General features: G+C 48.4%; 1 protein-coding gene across 1 annotated transcript; it reads right to left on the reverse strand.

The window, feature by feature from the left end:
- Positions 1 to 2761: 2761 nt before the first annotated feature.
- On the reverse strand, positions 2762 to 3930 carry LOC120685124 (sphinganine C4-monooxygenase 1-like). Its single transcript, XM_039966957.1, has 2 exons — positions 3784 to 3930; positions 2762 to 3663 (listed from the first exon to the last, which is right to left on the reverse strand). Exons 1-2 carry the CDS (start codon positions 3928 to 3930, stop codon positions 3061 to 3063), a joined length of 750 nt encoding a protein of 249 aa, XP_039822891.1. The 3' UTR covers positions 2762 to 3060.
- Between the last annotated feature and the right edge of the window lie 16614 nt (positions 3931 to 20544).

Genomic DNA, 20544 nt, shown 5'->3' on the forward strand with positions numbered 1-20544 from the left:
ACCAAAACTTGTGAAACTTGATTAGATATAAGCCCTACAACTAAGTTTGGTGATGAAATGTTATGAAAAGTTGCAGGAGTTGACGGCTGATTTTAGGACTTAAGGGCCGTCAACAATAATGCAGGCCTTCAATGAATTCGTTAGAACGTCGGTCAGCATTGTACATCCATTGCCGGTCCATCTGCATTTTAAAGGAATCGATTTGAATCCTTTACACATATCGAATAAATTAAATTAAATGTAACATAACATGAATAATTAAAAGATCTGCAATATCTATCATACAATGTAGATAATTAATTCACCATACATCATGATTATTTAAAAGGAGTACTTAATCCATTACAGAACTTGACAAAGTAAATAGTACAAACTAAAATACAGGATGATACATCCTACTCAGGGGACCTATCAACCAATTTCTTCTTTACCGCCTCCCGAAGTCTCGACACGATACGGTCAAATTCTGCCAACCCTGACTCTTTAAGTCTAGCATTATATCGAGCCATCAACTCGTGATCATCATCCGTACCGAGCAACTCAACATTAAACTCACGCTGAAATTTGCGATCTGCTTTTGAAACTGTGAAGTACTAAAACTCTTTCTTAATCCAACGACGAATACGAACGCTCACAAGACCAACACGCTCTTCAGGACGGAACTCAAGGGAATGTCCAGTGCGCTTCAATTGATTGCATACTGCCGTCGGAGCGGACGCACGACGCTCTAAGGCGTCATGTTGCAAAGGTATTTCTAAACAATAAATATTACTTAAAGCTCACTAGATCCTCATTGACAAGAAAATATACTCTTACAATTACCATGAAAACATATACATCATTAATTACTCTGACAATTACAATAAAACAATAATTGCTCTCACAATTACAATTAAAATGTATACTTGTTACCACCAAGTTTGAAATATAAATAAATTAGAGTTGCTATTAAGGCATTAGTCATCATTGTGTGCCGTGCAATGTCGTAGCTCTGCCTAAACCCTTATTCTTCATCACTCCTGGCCTCACCCTATCTACATAATGAAGGGTCTAGAAAAAATTGCGACATTGCAGGGACGATGTGACTAATGCCCCAATAGTAACACTAATTTGTTTACAGTTCACACTTGATAGTAACAAGTATACATATATAAAAAAACATTGCATAACTAACAAATTAACCATGTCATTTATATTTCACACTTACTGGTAAGTGTCTATGATCTACGATGCAAAATCACATTAACTCTCATTCATAATAACATGAATAAATTATTTGAAATAAATCTTTAATTAATTGAAATAAATCTCTATAACACCTAATTATTTTGACACCCTTCAGTTTCAGGCGATCACTCTTTTCAATATTCAAAAACCATCTAGAAGAAAAAAATTATTTCGGAAAATATATATGTCGGTAACCTCGACCTTGCGGTGATGACACTGCCTTTCGGGGGGATACGGTGCGGTACAAGGACGTCACCAATAGGCCAGTCGCAACACCAACATTTACCGTTGATAGAAACGCAGCACTTGGCACATGCAGCATGCTCGTTGATATACTCTCAGTGCAACAACAGCCACGCTAACTGCGCCAAATGCTGCGTGCATATCAAACGGAAGTGCTGGTGTTTCGACCAGCCCATTGGCAACGTCTTTATAGCGCATCGTGTATCACCGAAATGTAGTGCCAACACCATTGGATGGAGATTAACGACGTATACTTGTTTCGAAATAAAGATTTTTTAAACTTCTAGATGGTTTCAATGTGAGCCTGAATAAATACATCACTAGAGTGTCAAAATAATCCATTCATAATACAAAAAATTCTATTATACTCCTTTCATTAATTCATTTATTAATACAAAAATCAACTATCCACAATATGGTCATATATACAAGTAAATCACATGAAGTGTCTACACTCATTCTAAAAATTTCTACTATCCACATACTCATCTAAATCTAAAAGAAAATATACTACACTTATTTATAATATATAGCCATTTATACGAGTAAAATCACATCAACACTTTGGATCAACTAAAACAAGTATACTACACTCCTTTGGATCAATTAAAACAAGTAAATCACACCTACATATGCAATCTAAATATCCAAGAAATGAGCTACATATTTTCTCTATTTCTAAAGCATGAAATGAGCTACACAAGCAATGGAAGAAGAGAGAAACAAGCCTCAAACCTTTAGTGCCGATGGATAGACGGGGGAATCAAAGATCTTCACAAATGTGGTGAAGAAATGAGCAAGAACTCCCCTCTCCCGAGCCAAGAACAGCAAGAACAAGTGAGCTGAATAGCTCGGGCGGGGGGAGAGGGAAGGGAATAAGGGGGCCAAGGTGGCCGCGGGACAAAAGGGGGGCCTTTGGTCCTGGTTGGAGGCACCAACCGGGACAAAAGGCCCATATCCCCCCCTCCCCCCACCCGCTAGCTCGGCTAGCCGTTGGACCCGGGACAAAAGCCACCTTTGGTCCCGACCCCAAAGGTAGCCGGGATAAAAGGCCTGGATCAAAGGCCTGTTCTGTAGTAGTGACCCCACCTACATAGCAAATGTGACTCTAGTTGGTATGCTATCGTTTTAAATTAACTCGTGGAGGACCCTTTAGTCCGGCTTGGTAACACTACCGAGTTATGCAGCTGGCCGTTGGATCCGGGACTAAAGCCTTCATTAGTCTCGGGCCTAATAGCAGCTGAGACTAATGTTAAAGATAAAAGACCATTTCTATACCAGTGCCCATTGGTAAATCCCCAATTCAATACCAGCCGTTTACCCATTGTAACTTGCTTGTATCAATACAAGATTTCATATATGAAACCTTTGAATGGTGTGTAAATTCTGTTTTACAAAATATGAACAAAAAATGATGAAACTTAATTAGTAGCTAAAACTTGCACAAATGCATTTTGATACTAGCGGATGTATATATAGCTAGAGAGAGAGAGCCCTAGAAGAGCGCTCGAGCCTCTACGTTTATCTATTTATGGCTACAAGTATATATTATCTGTTTTACGTGCATATCCATTCGTGTATCCTCGCTAGCTAGCTAGTTTTCGTCGCCGTTATATTGCCGGGGGCGGGTCTCGCCATGAGGGGGCGTGCTTGGAGGCCACCAGATGGCCTCTCCTCCAGGACGTAAGGCATGTGCGTCCCGAAGACCTTGTCCCATGTCACGAAGAACGGCTGTGAGAAGTTGAACCTGCTGCCGCGCAGCTGGTGGTGCACGTCGTGGTACGCCGTGTTGTTCCAGAAGCAGAGGTGGAACACGTTCCCCGGCAGCCAGAGGCCGCAGTGGTCGTCCACGGCCTTCACCGTGCAGAGCGAGAAGAAGAAGATGGAGGCGCGCGGCGACATGCCGGAGGCGAGGAAGGCGAGCGCGCCGCCGAGCGTGTCGAGGAGGAGGCCCTCGGCGGGGTGGTTGTACTGCGCGCCAAACGCGTAGGGCACGACGAGGCGGTGGTGCCAAGAGTGGACGTGCCGGTACAGGAACTGGTTCAGGTGCATGTACCGGTGCCACGCGTACAGCCACCCGTCCAGCACGGCCATGGCCACCGCGAACTGCTGTGCCAGCTTCAGGAACGACAACGGCGAGCCGCCTCTCATGCGATCTTGCGCCGTCGACGAACTACTGCTATCTCCCGTTAGCTGGAATTGTGTACAAAATAATTAAACAAGATTTCAGAATCTTACTAGCTACTAATAATTTCAAAAAATTCATGACATGAACCATGAATGGATGGACGAGTGGTCTCTTAAAGTACTTACGGTGAAGACGGCGGCGGCAGCCTGAACCAGCTGCTGCAGCAGGACGCCCATGACGACGTCGCGTTTGGGCACCAGGTTCTTGCTGTCCTCTTCCTTCCTGGGATGCAGCCTGTACTTATCCATGGACTGGCCAAGTGCCATATACATGCCAGAGCAGTGGCGGAACCAGGATTGAATCGAACCCCGGGCCGAGTTTTAAGTATAGACGTCCACAAACTCACAGTTCAAAAGATACATAAAAATATAAACGAAAAGATAGATAACATATAAAAACAACATCGCGAAGTAATATATTTATTCTTCTTCAGCAATTGATTCAAGTCCTTCTTCAGCAATTGATCCAAATCCAGAGATAGAAACTACTGCAAAATAAAAAAAATTGGGCCGAACCCCGGGCCATGGCCCGGGTGGCCCGGGGTGTGCATCCGCCCCTGTGCCAGAGTACACCCAGTAGACCAAGATGGGCACGACGATGGCTAACGCTTCGTCGGAGAACTCCATGCGATCGTTCCGGTTGATCGAATGAATGCACTTCTATTTTCTTTTTGCGAGGGCTAGAAATTAAGCACTAGCTATCTGATGAACCTTACCAGAGCTAGCTAGCTAGATTACAGCTCTTGAAGCTACAACTGCCTCTTTATTTTAATTTGCATCTGACACTAGAATCTTGTTTATATATATAGATCGCTGGGGAATCTTGTCAACAGACAACGGTCAAGATTCGACGTGTTTAGCATTCAACAAAGTGCTGCTACTAGTAGCTAATCAACTTTGAACAAGCCCGACATCCACCTGCATGCGGTAGAATATATCATTTTGATGCACCGAGATCAGGTGCATGCAGTTGCACACGGCCTGCTACTGCAAGTTAGTGACTGTATATGCGATCTCTCGACCGTTCATGCATTTTCCCTGCAAATGGATCAGATCATAGATATAATACAGTTAGTTATGTACCCACTACTGGAAACCGGCTATTTGCCATATGTGTCCGGCAGTTTGCCATGTGTTTTCTATTGGGCACACGGCATGTGCACACACGGTAAAGATAAACACATGGCAAATTCATGTTTTGCCGTGTGCTTTTTTTTGGCACACGACAAAGCCATGTGCTTTATTTTGGCATACGACAAAATAATAATTTTTTTCTCTTCTCATCTCGAAATTTTTGACGTTTAGAATTTAAAAAATTAGAAATTTCCCGTGTGCCAGATCAAGGCACACGGCAAATGACCAAGCTTTGCCATGTGCCATAGATCTGGCACATGGCAAAGTGAGATTTAAATTTTGTAAATGACCTCGGATGAAAAAACGGCCAAAATAAAAGTTGTAGATCTCGAAAAGTTATGAAACTTTGTAGTTGACAACTTTTTTATTTGAATTCATTTAGGGTCTCAAACAAGCAATTTACACTCGGTTTAGTATAATATGTGGGGAAAGAAAATGGAGTATATACACAAGTGAGTGTGTGGTACAGTAGTAGATGAGGTTTCACGCGAGAAGGAGGTCGCGAGTTCGAATCCCGCCAGCGCATAGCATGCAAAAAATGCCACGATTTGCGACTTCGACGGAGCAGATGTGTGGCTGGGCACTGGGGCCTTCCCCGAATTAAAATAATTTTTTTCTGTTTTTAAAATCACTTTTCTTGTTTTTCTGAAAAATTATTTGCCGTGTGTTTTTTGACATACGGCAAAGATTTTGCTATGTGCCCGAGAAACGACACACGGCTGTACACTTTGCCGTGTGTTACACATGACAATGATTTTATCGTGTGTATTACGGCCTTTGCCGTGTGCCTTTGGCACACGGCAAACCAAGAGATTCCCGCAGTGAGTACTGGAGTGGTGTTATAGGATCATGATTGTCTGGTGCTGGCAGCAGCGACTAGATAGCTTGTTTCTGTGCCGGATGCGCTAACTGCTGAAGCAATGGTGGCGAGGGAAGGGCTGGACTTGGCGGTTGAATGTGGCCTCGAAAAAGTTGCCCTTGAAGTGGACTGCAGCGAGTTGAAGATGGTGCTAGAGTCAAGTGATGGCATGAGATCGCCAATCGGCGGTCGTTATTTCGATGTCACAGAGCTAGGCAGCAGTTTTAGTGATTTTAGAATTGCTTGGGTGCGTAGGTATGCAAACTCAGTGGCCCATAGCTGTGCTTGTGTTGGATCGGAAACTGATTTTTTTTTTGTTAGAAAGGCCTGTAACTTATATTGAGAACAGCACAGTACAAACCCTTCTTACAGAAAGGACCCTGAGAAACCACAAAAATACAGGAAGGTCCCTACCGCTACTGTTTATCTTCTTCCCCAGGATTCGACGCCACCAAAGCTCCGCCAAGCCGCCAGCGCCACATCTGGGCTTCGACACGCCAAACAACACCTTTCCAACTCAAAGAGCGGACTTCCAACCTTGGTAAACTGCAAAAGGTACTCGGTAGGAGAACACAGCCGTCGGCTCCTTCGAATCGAACCTAAATCCGCCGGCAACCACGAACCGAGAAGACCAGAGGAGCACCCGAACCCCAGCGACACCACGACGGACAACAAACCCAGAGAAGAAGATGCAGACTCCTGTACAATGGCTTGAGAAGCCCAAACTCACGGACGCAACGCCACCGCCGGAGCTCACGACAGCGTAGAAGAGAGAAACCCGGAAACTGAATTTGGCTAGACTATATCCCAGAATGGCTGATGGGATTAGCGGCCCAAGATCGTACTCCTGTCTCGAATTAATGAAAATTTTGTGATGCTAAACAAAACAGTCCAGACCAACATGTGTTATTGCTCAAAAACATGTTCAATCATAATCAGTTATTTAGAAATTTCGTTCAGATATAATACATGGTACGTACTACAACCAATAGAAATCTCGCATGCCCCTTTTAATGGTGTTCTTGTATATTCGTTCTGCCACTCTTAAACTTTTGTCACGTTTTATAAATGTGGGATGCACAGCGATGTGCGCGTCTCAGATTTTAGCTCCAAATGTTCAGCTCAGATGATTATCGTGCAACCTGATGGCGTATCTGCTGCGTAGGTCCTTGTACAGTTCATATGTTTTTTCATAACAGGGCAATAGTTAGATTGAATAATATAAGTGATTGCAACCTGGAAAAACTCTATATAACCCCCAACATATCAATGGTGGATCACATCACCCCTGAACTACAAAACCAGATTTCTAACCTCCTCACATTTGCAAAAGCAGACATTTAACCACCCAAGGTGGTTTTGCAGCTCGATTTTGCTACAGTGGCACGGTTTTATCTTTATCTTTTTTATTTATTTTTGTTGAAATTTTGAAAAATCATAGTAAAGCACAAAAAAATCATAAAATAGAAAATCCAGTTTTGTTGGACTCCACATGAGTAGATCTACACAATGAATATATAATATGATATACTTTAGTACAAAGTTTTTGTTATAGTTTTATATCTTAGCTTTTCTGTAAGGGAACATATTTGGTGGAAAGCGCAATCTTCGTGAAAACTCGTGCAAACTACGGCAAAAAAGTCATTTAAATTGACCACAAAAATCACAAATATAGATGATATGATGATACACAAACTTGTAAAATATCTTATCCAAATTTGACTTCATTTGTGAGATATAAAAATAACAAATTTCTAACAAATCATTTGGACAGCTTTCTGGATTGAAATTTGTTATTTTTATATATCACAAACAAAGTCGAGTTTGAAAAAGATATTTTACAAAGTTGTGTATCATCATATCATCTATATGTGTGATTTTTTTGTGAATTTAGATGATTTTTTTTTGCCGTGGTTTGCACGGGTTTTTACGAAAGTTGTGGTTTCCACCAGATATGTTCCATTTCTGTAATTAATTGGAATAATTCATAGATGAAGTTTCTATAATCTAATTGTGGTGAAATTTTTATGATGGGTAAGCTATTGTATTATTAAATTGTAGTTAAAACTTCATACTCATTGGATCATGTATAACTTAGTTATAGATTTTAACATGAATAAATCTAAATAATTCTAGAACTAAGTTACACATGATCCAATAAGTATAAAATTTTTCACTACAGTTCAACCATACAATAGTTAGCTCACTATAAAAATTTTACAATAATTGGACCATAAAAGCTGCATCTATGAATTATTCTAATTACTTACAGAACAGCATAGATCTAAAGCTACTGCAAAAAATTGTACTAAAACATATCATATTATATTTTCAATGTGTAGATCTACTCATGTGAAATCCAACGAAATTGAATTTTCTATTTTATAAATTTTCTATAATCTATTATGATTTTTAAAGATTCAGCAAAAATAAATAAAAAAAGAAAAAAAATAAAACCATGCCACTGTAACAAAATCGGGCTGCAAAACCACCTTGGAAGGTTAAATATCTGATTTTGCAAAGGTGAGGGGGTTGGAAACCTTGGTTTGTAGTTCAGGGGGTGATGTGTCCACCATTGATACGTTGGGGTGTTATATAGACTTTTTTCCTTGCAACCCTGGTGTTACATAATAACGTAAAGGTTCTTGGAGATTAACTAAGTCAAATAAAAGATTGCACTTTTTATGTCCAAGCTAAAATAATTCTCTCTATTTTTGATCAGCTCTAAAGCTGAGTATAAACTGTAGGTAAGAGTTGGACATAAAATCGTCATTATCTAAGAATAATGGCAAACCACCGTGAGACCCGATGAATATGAAGAACAAATACGATGGACTCGGCCACAACCCTGCCTCTAAATCTCATAGCTCCTATTTATTTATGGTAAGCTAGCACCGTTCAACTCCTGCACATAGCCCTGGACGTTCGGGTAATTCGGATAGGGTAATTCGAGTAATGGAAAATTTGAGTATCTAAAAATGCTAACCGAAGAAAGAAATACTCAAAATTTCAGGTACCCAAAATTTCAGATTCGGTATCGGGTAATCCCCATTACTCAAAATTTCATCAGGATTAAGCAGACTTCAAAAATCTTGCTGCGTTGGACAGGGCCACAGGAGAGCGCGGTCGGTGGCGGCGCATGTAGGGGAGCAGGGCCGGTTGCGGCACCAGCACTAGTGCCCATAGAGCTGCAAGCAGGGGCATGGGCGGTTAGCGCTAGGGGCGGTCAGTGGCCGCCGGCGCACGCAACCAAGCGCTGGGGCAGGTGGCGCACCGGTGCAGGGGCGGGGGGCGGGCACTGGCGCTGGCGGCCAGCGGCCTGGCGGGACGCTGGGATCAGGACCAGGAGGTCGGTCAGGTGGAGGCTGGCAGTGGCGCTGGGTCTAGGTCTCTGGGAGATTGGGAGGCGGAGGGGATGAGGATCGATTGAATCGGGATGGTTAGGGTTAGCTGTTCAGTTGTGGGCTCACTTGCTCTCGACGCCTCGTTGCTGGGCTCTCCTATATTTAGGGTATTTTGGGTAACTCGGGTATCCAGGGTGTGTACCCAAATTACTCGAAATAAATTCGGATTTCTGGAAATTCTATCCGAAATAGTGGTTGGTTATTTCGGGTTCGGGTAGTTTAGGTTCGGGTTCGGGTTCGGATATTTCAAATTCGGGAACCTGCACACATGCAATGCAGTTGCCGATGAACAAGAAGCATCAACAGCCATCTTTATATATTTCTCTTTATATATTTCTCTGACACAGATTATTGCAAGCCAACGCACTGTACGGTTCGCACGTTCAACTAACCAAAGTGTTGCATCCAGGCCTAATAATAACGAAAGAAACGATGACCCCCCCCCCCCCCCCCCCCTGGTCGATTTTTTGGCCACCTGGACCGACGTGGCCCAGTCGGGCGCCTTGCAGAAACACAAAACACCCTCTGGTTCCCACAAGCTCGCAGGCATAGCCTCGGGGTCCCGATGAAAATGGCCCAGAGATCAGGTACAAACTGCAACGCGCCCGGAAATGTGAATTTCTAAAACGTGAAATTTCTTGGAAGCACGGGGGCCTCCCCCCCTGTAGCTAAGCTAGAGACGACTTCTGGTCTCGTTCACGGTCGTCTCCATCGCGTGTACATATGGACGCATGCACGCCGAAACGTCGACGGCTCTGGCTTCGTGCGGCCACCGTACGTTTGGCGATATTTGCAGAATCAACGAGGCTGTCCAGATCAATGCAGGTTCTGCCAAAAAAAAAACCAGCCTGGATGCATATGGTTGGGCGACCGACTTGTGGACCGGAGGCCGTTCCTCCTTCCGTCGTGTGACTAAGGATGATAACGGACGGGAACGGCGAGGGAGAATCTTTGCGTGTACAACCTTATCTCTCGGCATTGGCCCGTTGCCACCGGCACCTCACGCGAAGTTTTTTTTTGGCAAGGTACAAGAATACAACGTTGTCAGTGTCACGGCGACCTTTCTATGGTCGTCCCAACAGCGAGCGCTAGCTAGCTGCGTGGTGCTGTTACGAATGAAAATGATAGCCCTTGGCACTATACATACATGTGTGTGCACGAAAATGAAAATGGTAGCCCTTTCTTCGCAAAAAAAAAAAGGTAGCCCTTGACAGAGCCTGTGGTTTGGTTTGTTGCTGGACGGAGTCGGTGTAAGAGAAAAAACGAGTTAGAGAGATGTGGTTTGCAAAATTCTCCTCAACGTGATTGCCGGGGGGGAAAAAATCTTAGGAGATAAGGTTGTGATAAGCTTCGACCAATTATATTCCAACCTGACTCATGTAATTTCCCCCCTTTACATCGTAGTGAGGTGCAGGCTTGCATATTTTGCCGGCTCTGTGATGATTTTTTTAATATCATTTTCCATTAAGTGGAATAACAAGTTTTGGTATTCATATTATAAAATGCCGCATCTAGACTTGGCTGTAACATCTTGTATTTTTCCGAAATATTAAAAAGTAGAAAAATGTGAATTTCAAAAACTTTTGTGGTAATACTGTAGTGTAGTTAGATCAACTTAAGTCTGAATTCTGCCCTTTTAAAATTCCTAGCAACTAAAAATTACAAATTGAATTAAGGAATTATTATTTTGCTAGTGTGAAATATTTGAAGTTATTTAAATTTTATTTGAATCTACCATGTTTAATTGGATTCGATTTGGATTTACTTTCTTTGATTGAAATTGAGTGGAATTTAAATTGAAGTATGCCCTTCAATTTAAATTCAAAAGCTAATTTACTAACTTAGCTCGGGCCCACCTAACCCTAGCCCGTGACCTGATCTGCGGCTCTACCCGAACCCACCGACGAATCCAGCCATGCCCCTGCACAGCCCTAGCCCTAACCAAAACCTCAAACTAGCTCTCTAACCCTGTTGCCCAAATGGGGCCTGCTCACCCTACCCGGCCTGCTATTGGCCCAAAACCAGCCCAGCTCGGCGCTCTGCGCCGGCTCAAGTCACTAGCACCCACGTGTGCCGCGCCTTGCCCCCTTTCCCTCCCCGCTGCCACTGACCTCCTGGCCCTACCTGTCAGCGGACCCTGTTCGCTTTTCCTCTTCCTCTAGACACCGCCTCCGCCTCGCCTCTGCTTTATCGTCGCCAGCGCCTCCCTTTCTCACCTGCTCCCGCACCTACACCGCACTGCGCCTACACCGCTCCGCGACAGGAAACGAGGCCGGCCGCGCCTCGCTTTTAACCGGCCGTGCGTGTTCCAAACCCTAGCGCCTATAGCTCCAGGCGTCTGTGGCACGGACGACGACAATCACCGCCGTCCTTGTGCCCCGGCCTGAGTCACAACCCTAGCACGCGTCCTATAAGACCCGCTGCAGCCGCGAAGCCCTAGCGCCCGAGGGTCTCTCCCTGACCCGCCGCCGCCACCAAGAAACAGAGTGCCCAGAGGAGAGAGCCAGGAGGAGCGCCAAGGGAGAAGAAGAAAGGAGAAGAAGGAGAGGGAAGGAAGGCCCAACGTCGGTGCTGCCGCACCCGAGGAGAAGCTAACGTCACAGTCGTACTTAGAGCCGAGCACAAGGAGGAGAATGCCTTCATCACGCCAGCGCTCGTACCACTCCCTCAGCGAAGCTGCACGACACGTCACTACTCAGAAGCGCCTGCCACACCATGCCATTGTGCCGCCACCCTTCTTCTTTGAGCCACCGATAGGTCGCTGTGGTCCAGCCTTGTCCCCTGTTCCATCTATCGGCGTTCGTCGATGAGCCTTCTGTAGGACAGCCGTAGGGCCACCTCTACCCCACCTTATTTTTAGGGACATTGTTGTTGTGGCCGCCTTGTCGTGCCCCCAGTCTGCCCTGACCTTGACCTCGTCGTCGCACCGCCCTACACCCAAGCCAGGAACCGCCACCATGCTGCTCGTTGTAGGAAGATAGGATGCGTATAATGTGGTCGATTTGTATTGCAATGAGCCCCTTGGGCGGTATATATAGGAGTACAAGGCTTGGAGGGCAAGGCACCTCCCCTAGAGATAAGGAAGGCTATCACGGGATTACATCAATCCTAAACTACCATATCTGGAGTTGCCTAATATACTCTAACATACCCCCGTAGTCGTAGCGGTAGCAACACGAATGGTAAGACTGGAGAACAATGGAGACATATCCCCCCTGCAGTCGGAACGCCGGTGCGAAAGCTTTGACTGGAGACTCATGCAGATGATAGCCCTTTAGTGCCGTAGTAGCTGAGGTCGAGGTGGACGTGGTCGAAGCCGTGGAGGGGGCGCGGGTCGAAGCGTCGTCGAGGTGCTCGAGTCCACAAACTCAGCAGCTTCTTGCCGAAGACAGCAGCAGGACGGTGCGGCGGATGACGATGGTAGACGGCGCAGTTTGCGACTTAGGTCACGCTCAGGACAGGGGTGGCGACGGCGCAGGTTGCAGCAAGTGTCGCGCTTAGATCAGGGGTGGCGACGACATCTTCCTTTAGAAACATCGGCGACGATGTCCGCGCGAGAACAGCTGGAGGTGCGGAGGCGGATAGAGTGCCTGCTTGACGAAGACTGGCGGCGAGTGGCACCACCGCCTGAAAAGGCGATGACATCGGTAGGGTGACTTGATCACGAACGTCGTTGCTGCAGCCTGGAGGGCGCATCAACAACCTCGTCCTTCGGGAGTGTCGACGATGAATGGAGACGAACGGCAGGGTGACGTAAACCGATCTTATCCTCATCCACCTGTTGGCCAGAGGGCAAAGGAAGGAAGGGGCAGGAGCAGCCCGAGCGGCTCCTCTGCTCCGGCCGTGCAGCAGCCCGACGACCCCCAGAAGCCGCCCCCGCAGCCGCGACCTTGCGGACGGCGGCGTGGCGTTGAGGGAGGAGGGGAAGCAGGCTCGCGGCGGCGTGTTGGAGAGGACCAATGGTGGATGGCGGCGGCAGCGCTGCGGCCCGGCGTTGACGTCGATTGGTGGTGCGGCGGCCCGCCGGCCCTGATGGTGCAGTGGCCTGGCGTCCCCGCGATTGTCCTCCGCAGCCACGCACTCGCGCTCATGGCAGCGGTGCGGCAGCGCTGGTAGGAGTCGGGGCGCCTGGCCTGATGCGTGGGAGGGGCGGGCGGATCTGGATGCGGAGCCGAGGGGGATGACGACGTGGAGGCGTGAAGGCCCAGTGGTGCCCCCATGGTGATGTGGTACCCGACGGGGACGTCGAGCGGTGCTGCCATGGGGCGACCAGGGAAGAGGTAGGTCCTTCTGCTGCTGGTTGACGATGACGGCGGCGCGGATCAGAGGGATCCGCGGCGCATCCTACGAGGGCGCTGCCCCCGGCGGAGATTGATCTCCCCGGGAGCGGCGCGGGTTGCAGCGGAAGCGGCGGCGGCTAGGTCAGGATCTAAAACCTAGGCGTCTGATGCCATGTAGGAAGATAGGATGCGTATAATGTGGTCGATTTGTATTGCAATGAGCCCCTTGGGCGGTATATATAGGAGTACAAGGCTTGGAGGGCAAGGCACCTCCCCTAGAGATAAGGAAGGCTATCACGGGATTACATCAATCCTAAACTACCATATCTGGAGTTGCCTAATATACTCTAACACTCGTCGTTATGACCTTGCCGTAGCCATGCCCGGCTCGTGCACATGCCACGTTGGCCAAGATCAGGCCTTTCTGCCCCTTCTGCACGCACACACCACGTTGCCATCTTGCATGGGCACAAACCAGTCCACGCTGTCATGTTCACACATGGCGAGCCCATTCGGGTATTACACCGAGCACCCTAGGTGCAGCATGCACACACGCACACGCTCCACCTACCCGTGCCCGATGAAACCCCCATGACCTCACCATGCATGCTTCCTTGGCAACCAGTTCTCGCCCTCCATTTATCCTCGCCACCTCTGTCTCACGCACACCACGATCCGGCCGAAAGGCCGCAGCTTGACCTGCTCCGCTCTGGTGCCGCCTAGCCCCGCCTGACTCTGCCCAAGACCCAACCAGGGCTCGTAGAGCCTCGCCATGGCCATGCCACATCCATGGACACAGCGCGACATCACGGCAAGGCATGCGTGGGTGGCACTACGGCAAATTGGCAAGCACCACGCGCACGTTCAGCTGTTGTTGACGTCATTTTTTGCACGTTTCAATCTCTTGGCAGGCGGCTAATTAGAATGGGCTGATGATAGACAGAAGTAAGAAGCTGAAGCAAAGTGGGCCTTTTCATCCAAGAAGAAGCGTCGTAGCCGATGGGGCTAAGGAAGGATCTAACGCGACCATGTTGGCAAGTTATCTTTTAAATTTTCTGTTTGATTAGTTAGGCAAGTTTTGTTTTGTGCTTATCAAGTTGTAATCTCGCCGTATCAGCAAGGGAGGTTAGGTTTAGGCTATAAATAGCGGACCTCTGTCATTTGTAAATTTTGAACAATCACATCTAACCAAAACCTTTACCCTTCAATGCATCTACTTTTCCGCACGGCGGCTTCACCCTAGTTGCAGGAGATTTTCTTTTTCCGAGTTCTTCTCAGCAGGTATATTCTTCATTTGTTGAAAAGCTCCATGTCGAGCCTTGTAAGCAGGTCCAGTTTGATGGTGCATCGCTTCTTCCTCTGCTTATAGCACTCAAAATTTATCGAACTTGTTAAATTCGTTCGGCGGGGTCTAGCTTATTCACAAGTTATCGAGCACTCTGGATCCGTCCAGTGGGGTCTGATTTGCTCACAAGTTATCAACAAAATTTAGCAATCTGTTAGGTTAATTTGATCCGTTAATCTAGATTTTTGTTTCTTTTATCACCATGTTATCGACATCTGCTTAGATCTTGCTAGGTTAATCCATTTAATCTAGTTTGCTTTAAGTTTTTGTCACAAGTTATCCAGCCTAGATCCATCTTGATCGTCTGCCTCTCGTTTTCCGATCATGCAGGCTGATTTAGATCTGATCTTGATGTTGCTCATAGATCACACTGCTTTTAGCGTGGTTTGCTCCCCCTACAATTGGCTATACGGTAGCCGATTGCTAGCGTCATCATTGGCTGGCTAGCCAATGGCCCCTTAGTGTCTATCATTTTATCCTCCTTATCAATTGCAGGTCAAATTGATGTGCACGCCTAGCACACTGCACGTGCGCACTTGGGTTCGGTACTTCAGAGCAAAGAAGATCTCTCTTGTCCTAGCGTACGTGGAGCGCGTGAGTTTCCCCCATCCAATGCTAGGGAAATTTTTGCGTCAACACGCTTCTTGGCACGCCCGGTGGGACATGACATCAACATGGCCGATGTTGGCCATCGAGGATGTTGATAAATCAGCATATGCATCTGAGATCAGCCACAATAACATCATCCGCGTCACCAAGGAACATCTTAATGATGTTCAGATGCAGTAGTTGGCCCAAGCCGTCAATGGCTTTGAGCCCACCTGCCTTTAGGCGTTCAACTTCGGGGGGGGGGGGGGCGAGGGAAAATCATCCAGAAATGTGTTTTTCCTTCACCGTGTCACGTCACCATCACTGAAGACCCCATGAAGTTCCAGGAGATGTTCGATCAAGCCATCCATCATGCCTTGATTAATCAATCCAAGGTCATATGCTCAACAAAAATATCAATCCAAGGTCATGATGAACTCCATCCAGAATGCCATTCATTAGATGGTGAGTGGTCAATGGACCCCTAGATACATAGGGCCGGTGTACTCTCAAGCAGAATCATCGGTCGTCGCAGTCACTAGAGCAGCGGCATCTTTGGCAGCAGGCGTTGGCTTTCAGCCGATGGCAAAGGGTGCTACACAGGTTGTGCAGGATTCACTCCTATTCCGCCTCCGTTCTTCAAGCCACCGGCATTTTCATCCGTGGGAACTCCGGTGCAGATGGCGCCAACCTACACCACCACTTCGCCATCGATGGCTACACCTGCCCAGAGGAACCTCTTCAGCACCCCACATGGTTATGTTCCCCCAACGTCTCTCGGGATGCCTCCCAAGATGATGGTTTCTTCTGGACCGAATGCTTCCAACTCTGGGGGGACACCATTCGTCTCGCAGCAGTCACCCCAAGTCACCAGGTCGATGGTCGCATTCAAGCAAACCCGAAAATTCAGCAGCAGGGGGCACCCCAACACCAGCATCGGCTGCTTAGCCGATGGCACTGTAATCACAAGACGCAGCTGCCTATGCTCAATTCACCAACTACATAATGTAAATGGTAGGTTTCCAGCTACATGCGGTGGCCAATCAGCCCGTTCAGGAGCAACCAGCAGTGCAGCAGCAGGTGCCCGTCCCGCAGCAACAGTAGCCACGACCAGGGCAACAGCAGCACCTTGATGGACTTCGTGGCTGGCGATCTCCCTGACACGCCGTGGATTGTCCTAGAGGCGGGCCACAACTGTGTGGCCTCTGGCATTCACGGTAGAGGTAGCATCGGCCATCGCCAGATGGTGGGTTTGGGTATGTGCCTCCAAAGCTGAAAGGAGAAGCGGTAAGATCATTAGTGGGGGAAACCATTAGAGAGAGGGTTGCTGGAGAAGGCAAGGCTCACATGCTACCCTGACATCAGCATTGGACAAATAAGCGCGAACGGACGATGTCTCTTCTTCAGCGCTTGCCTACGCCACCTTGAGGAGGTTGATGCAAGATTTCAGGCGGTCGACCTCCAAAGTGGCTGCCGAATAATCTTCTTGGGCCTCGCACTTTTCACGGATAAGCTGGTGGATGAGCTCCATGTGCCCACAATTGGGACACTGGAGGAGCTTGCCTATGTTGAGGAAGCGGACTGGTGTGGCATACTAGAAGCCTCATCGTCGCTGCAGTGAAAGAGGATAAGATTAGATCTATGGCGGTGGAAACAAAGGCCGAGGAAGGGCAGAGTTGCTTACCCAAGACGGCAATAGACTGTGGATGGCTGACCAGAGGGACCCTCGCAAGCGTGCTTGTTGCTAACCATTTGTTGTACAGAGAGTGTTAGGGTTTTTCTAGAGGAAGAAGAAGGTGAAGGTTTGGCATCCAATGGAGCTTAGGGGTTGCTGTTCAGAGCTTTCTATTTATATAACCCGAAGATGAAGTTGGATTGGATAGAGAAAGGTGAAGTGTCTGGACCACGCGGTTAATTGAAAGCAATTTAATGGTGAAAAGACAGAAGAGGAATCGTTGTGTTTTGATTATGTGGACGAGAAGGTGAAGAGCCAAGGGCAAATAAGTGTTTTTAGCTCGCCACTTGCACAGGACACGAGGAATCAACCCTGTGGAGTCAGGGTCCACGCGCAGAGAGGAGGAAGACTGATCGGACTGCAGAAGAATTTCGGGAGTAAAATTATATTTCACTCCAAAATTGGGGGGCATGTGTTGGCACCATTTTTTTGGCACGTGTCAATCTCTTGGGCCAATGGCCGATAAGAATGGACTGATGCTGGAAGGAAAGAAGAAGCTGGAGCAAAAATACCCTACGTCATGTATGTGTGGTGATTGGTTCTTTGATGATCCCGATTTGGAAAGTCCAAGCCCGGAACCTGTGTCCTCGTTAGGTCCCAAAAAGATCGGTCCCCATACATACCCAAGGATCTTTCTATTTATAGACTACATCTTCCTTCTCTGTTCTTCTCTAACTAATGTGAACGCACCCTTTGCATGGTGGGCACCGTCTTCCAGACTGCTCTGCCCCTGTCAGGCAGGCAGGCATCTTGTCTGTCCCTGTCAGGAAGGCCGTCAGAGCCGTCCGGGGTTACCCCGGGAGAGCACAGGGTGGCCGTAGACACTGGCCGGTGGGTATTCTCATCTCGGAGTGTTTTGGGGCCTTCTGCTCGATCCGAGCGCCCTGGGGCATCCCCGGGGATGCCCGGGGTGGCGCGAGTGTGGCCACGTGGTGGCCTCCGGGGTCGTCCGGTGGACCCTACTGGTCCGGGGCAACCCCGATCGACCTTGGGGCTCCGCTTGGGGTGACCCCATTCTTTACTGCGATGGGGACACGGTAAATGGAAGTGGGTCCCGGCCACCATCCATTTTCAAGTTGATGGGACGGGCAGCTCAGGGATAAGCTATTCGCCGCCTATCGCCTTGTCTTCTGAGTGCACGACATCCCCGTCGTCATGACGCTCTTACGGGGAAGCCATGCACCCCCTCAGGCTCTGCATTGAGTCTGGCGGTAAGGCACCGTAACCGCCTGATAAAGATCTTTTTACCACGCGGGTGTCTTCGAGGGGAAGGAAGTGTTCCTCCAGGTTTCACGTCCCAGGCCAGGCCCAGCCCACTCTCGGTGGGTGCCCACACCCTGCGTGAGGACGTTCGTGGTGGGGGGCCCACGACCGCGCTCGGCTGACACGACTGGCGGGCCCGTCCTTCTTAATCACGCCTGAGTCTGGGGTTATGGGGACCCCCTTTCCCTTTACGCTGACAGCTCATCTTCCCCTTCGTCTTCTGCAGCTTCTATTGTGTGGACATATTTTTGTGGCGCATGCTGCATTGTCTTTGCACTTGCATGCCTCCTCTTGGTTACCGAGGATCTTGATGACTCCTCCGGCGGTTGGCAGCTTCATACGTATGTCTGGTGAATGACAGCCCCGAACATGATGATGGTGTTGTGGCCAAAGATGGCGTTGTACGGGTAGCTGATGTCTCCCACGTCGAAGGTTATTGCCGCCGTCCTCTGTGTATTCCATTCGCCGAATGTCACATTCAGTTCTATTTTTCTGGTGGCTTCGATCTTTTTGCCACCGAAGCCGATAAGGGGGTACTGGGACTTGTGTAGGTTCTTCTCTGTCAAGCCCATCTTGACAAAGCACCACCAGGTGATGATATCCACGGAGCTGCCATTGTCGACGAGGATGCGGCCCACATAATTTCTGGCGAAGTGCATGGAGTTTTTACCGATGTTGGCCTGGATGATGATGGGGTCGTTGTGGGGGGGGGGTAATGCTGAAGCCTGAGGTCGGCTTCGGAGAATGTTATTGGGACGTGGGACTAGGGGGTGCGAAAATGTTTTCCTTCGCACACGTGCGCTGGTTTGTTGGAGGCACCGGAGATGGCTTTAATGACATTGATCATGCCTCCGGCGGGATCATTGGCACGTTCTGGGATCTGGCCGAGTTATAGCTTTGGTCGTGGAGGGAAGTAGTCAGGGTTTGTTTTGTGGGATTTGGGGTGCCGAAGGGGCTGGTAAGGCTGGGGGTGTGTATGATTGGGTAGGGTTATAGTGGAAAATTGGGAAGGAAGGGGAAAGTGTGGCGTACGCTGAAGTCTAGTGGGCTTATTGCGAAGGCTGCCACTATGTAGATGGCAGGCTCCACGGCTAACTGTTGTGGGTGGTGTAATTGACGGGCTTCGGTGGATGAGCATTGCTTCAGTCAAACTCTTCCTTCTTTTCCTTGATGATGGGGCATCGTTTGTCCAATGTCCCTTATCCTTGACATGGATGTAGTAGTATGGGGTCTTTGGCCTTCGGTTGGGGGTGGTCTCCGCGCCCACGGTCGTTGTAGTTGCTTCAGTCGCTCCTCCCTCCTCTGTTGGGTTGAGGTCGAGAGTCGCGAGCTTCGTCGCCGGAGACAGTGTTCATGGCCTTCGGGTTCTTCATTGATATGCCTAATGTGGCTTCGGTCGGTCTCTATTTTGGGCTCGCTGTTCATTCATCTCCTCGACTCTCTGCCACTTGCCCTTGTCTGATATGCAGTATTCCTGCATTATCTCGAAGAGCCTGTTGACTGTATTCGGCTTGCGGCGCTCAAGGTACTCTTCGCACGGGCCAAGGCTCATCCCCTAGATTGCGGCATCGATGAAGCTCTACTCGGCTACTTCTGGGGCCCTCGCACGGAGTCTGACAAGGTGATGGAGGTACTCTTGCAGGGTGGAGCTCCCCTACTTCAGGTTATGGAAGTCGCATGATGTGGCTTCATCGACCTTCACCTCCCGGAAAGCGGCGGATAGTTCCGACCACAGCTAGTCCTATACGTGGATATGACCATTCCGGAGGTTCGAATACTAGTGCTGCGCGAGGCCCTTCAAGGAAAGGACGAGGGCTTTGGCTTTGCATGCGGGGCCCCACCGGTTGCTTCAATGGAGGCTTCGTACTTTAGCAGGAACTCCCTCGGGTCAGACACTCTGTCATATTGGGGGAGCATAGCCGGGTTGAATCACATTGGCCACTGGAGTTCTTCCAGCTCCATTGAGGAGGGTTCCTGCTGGGCCACTGTGGTTCTGCCGGCGTTGTTTCTGCACCAGCCTGTACTCGCCTTCTTCTTCGTCGGAGTACATGTCTTCATCGAGGATGTTGGGTAGTGGCCACCGCCTGATGGGCTGGGTGGCGGGAGGAACCACCACCACCAGCTCTGCGTGTGGGGCCTGCTCTTGCTGTAGCATGTCCATGCGTTTGTGGATGTGTTGGCGCATCGCATTGCACCGAAGCTCCTCTTCTCTCAGCTTGTTGAGCTGCTCCAACTCGACGGCGGTGAGTGCCCTTTGCTTTCCCTTCGCCCTTGTGGTC

The sequence above is a fragment of the Panicum virgatum genome, chromosome 8N (assembly GCF_016808335.1).
Source record: "Panicum virgatum strain AP13 chromosome 8N, P.virgatum_v5, whole genome shotgun sequence".
Lineage (NCBI taxonomy): Eukaryota > Viridiplantae > Streptophyta > Magnoliopsida > Poales > Poaceae > Panicum > Panicum virgatum.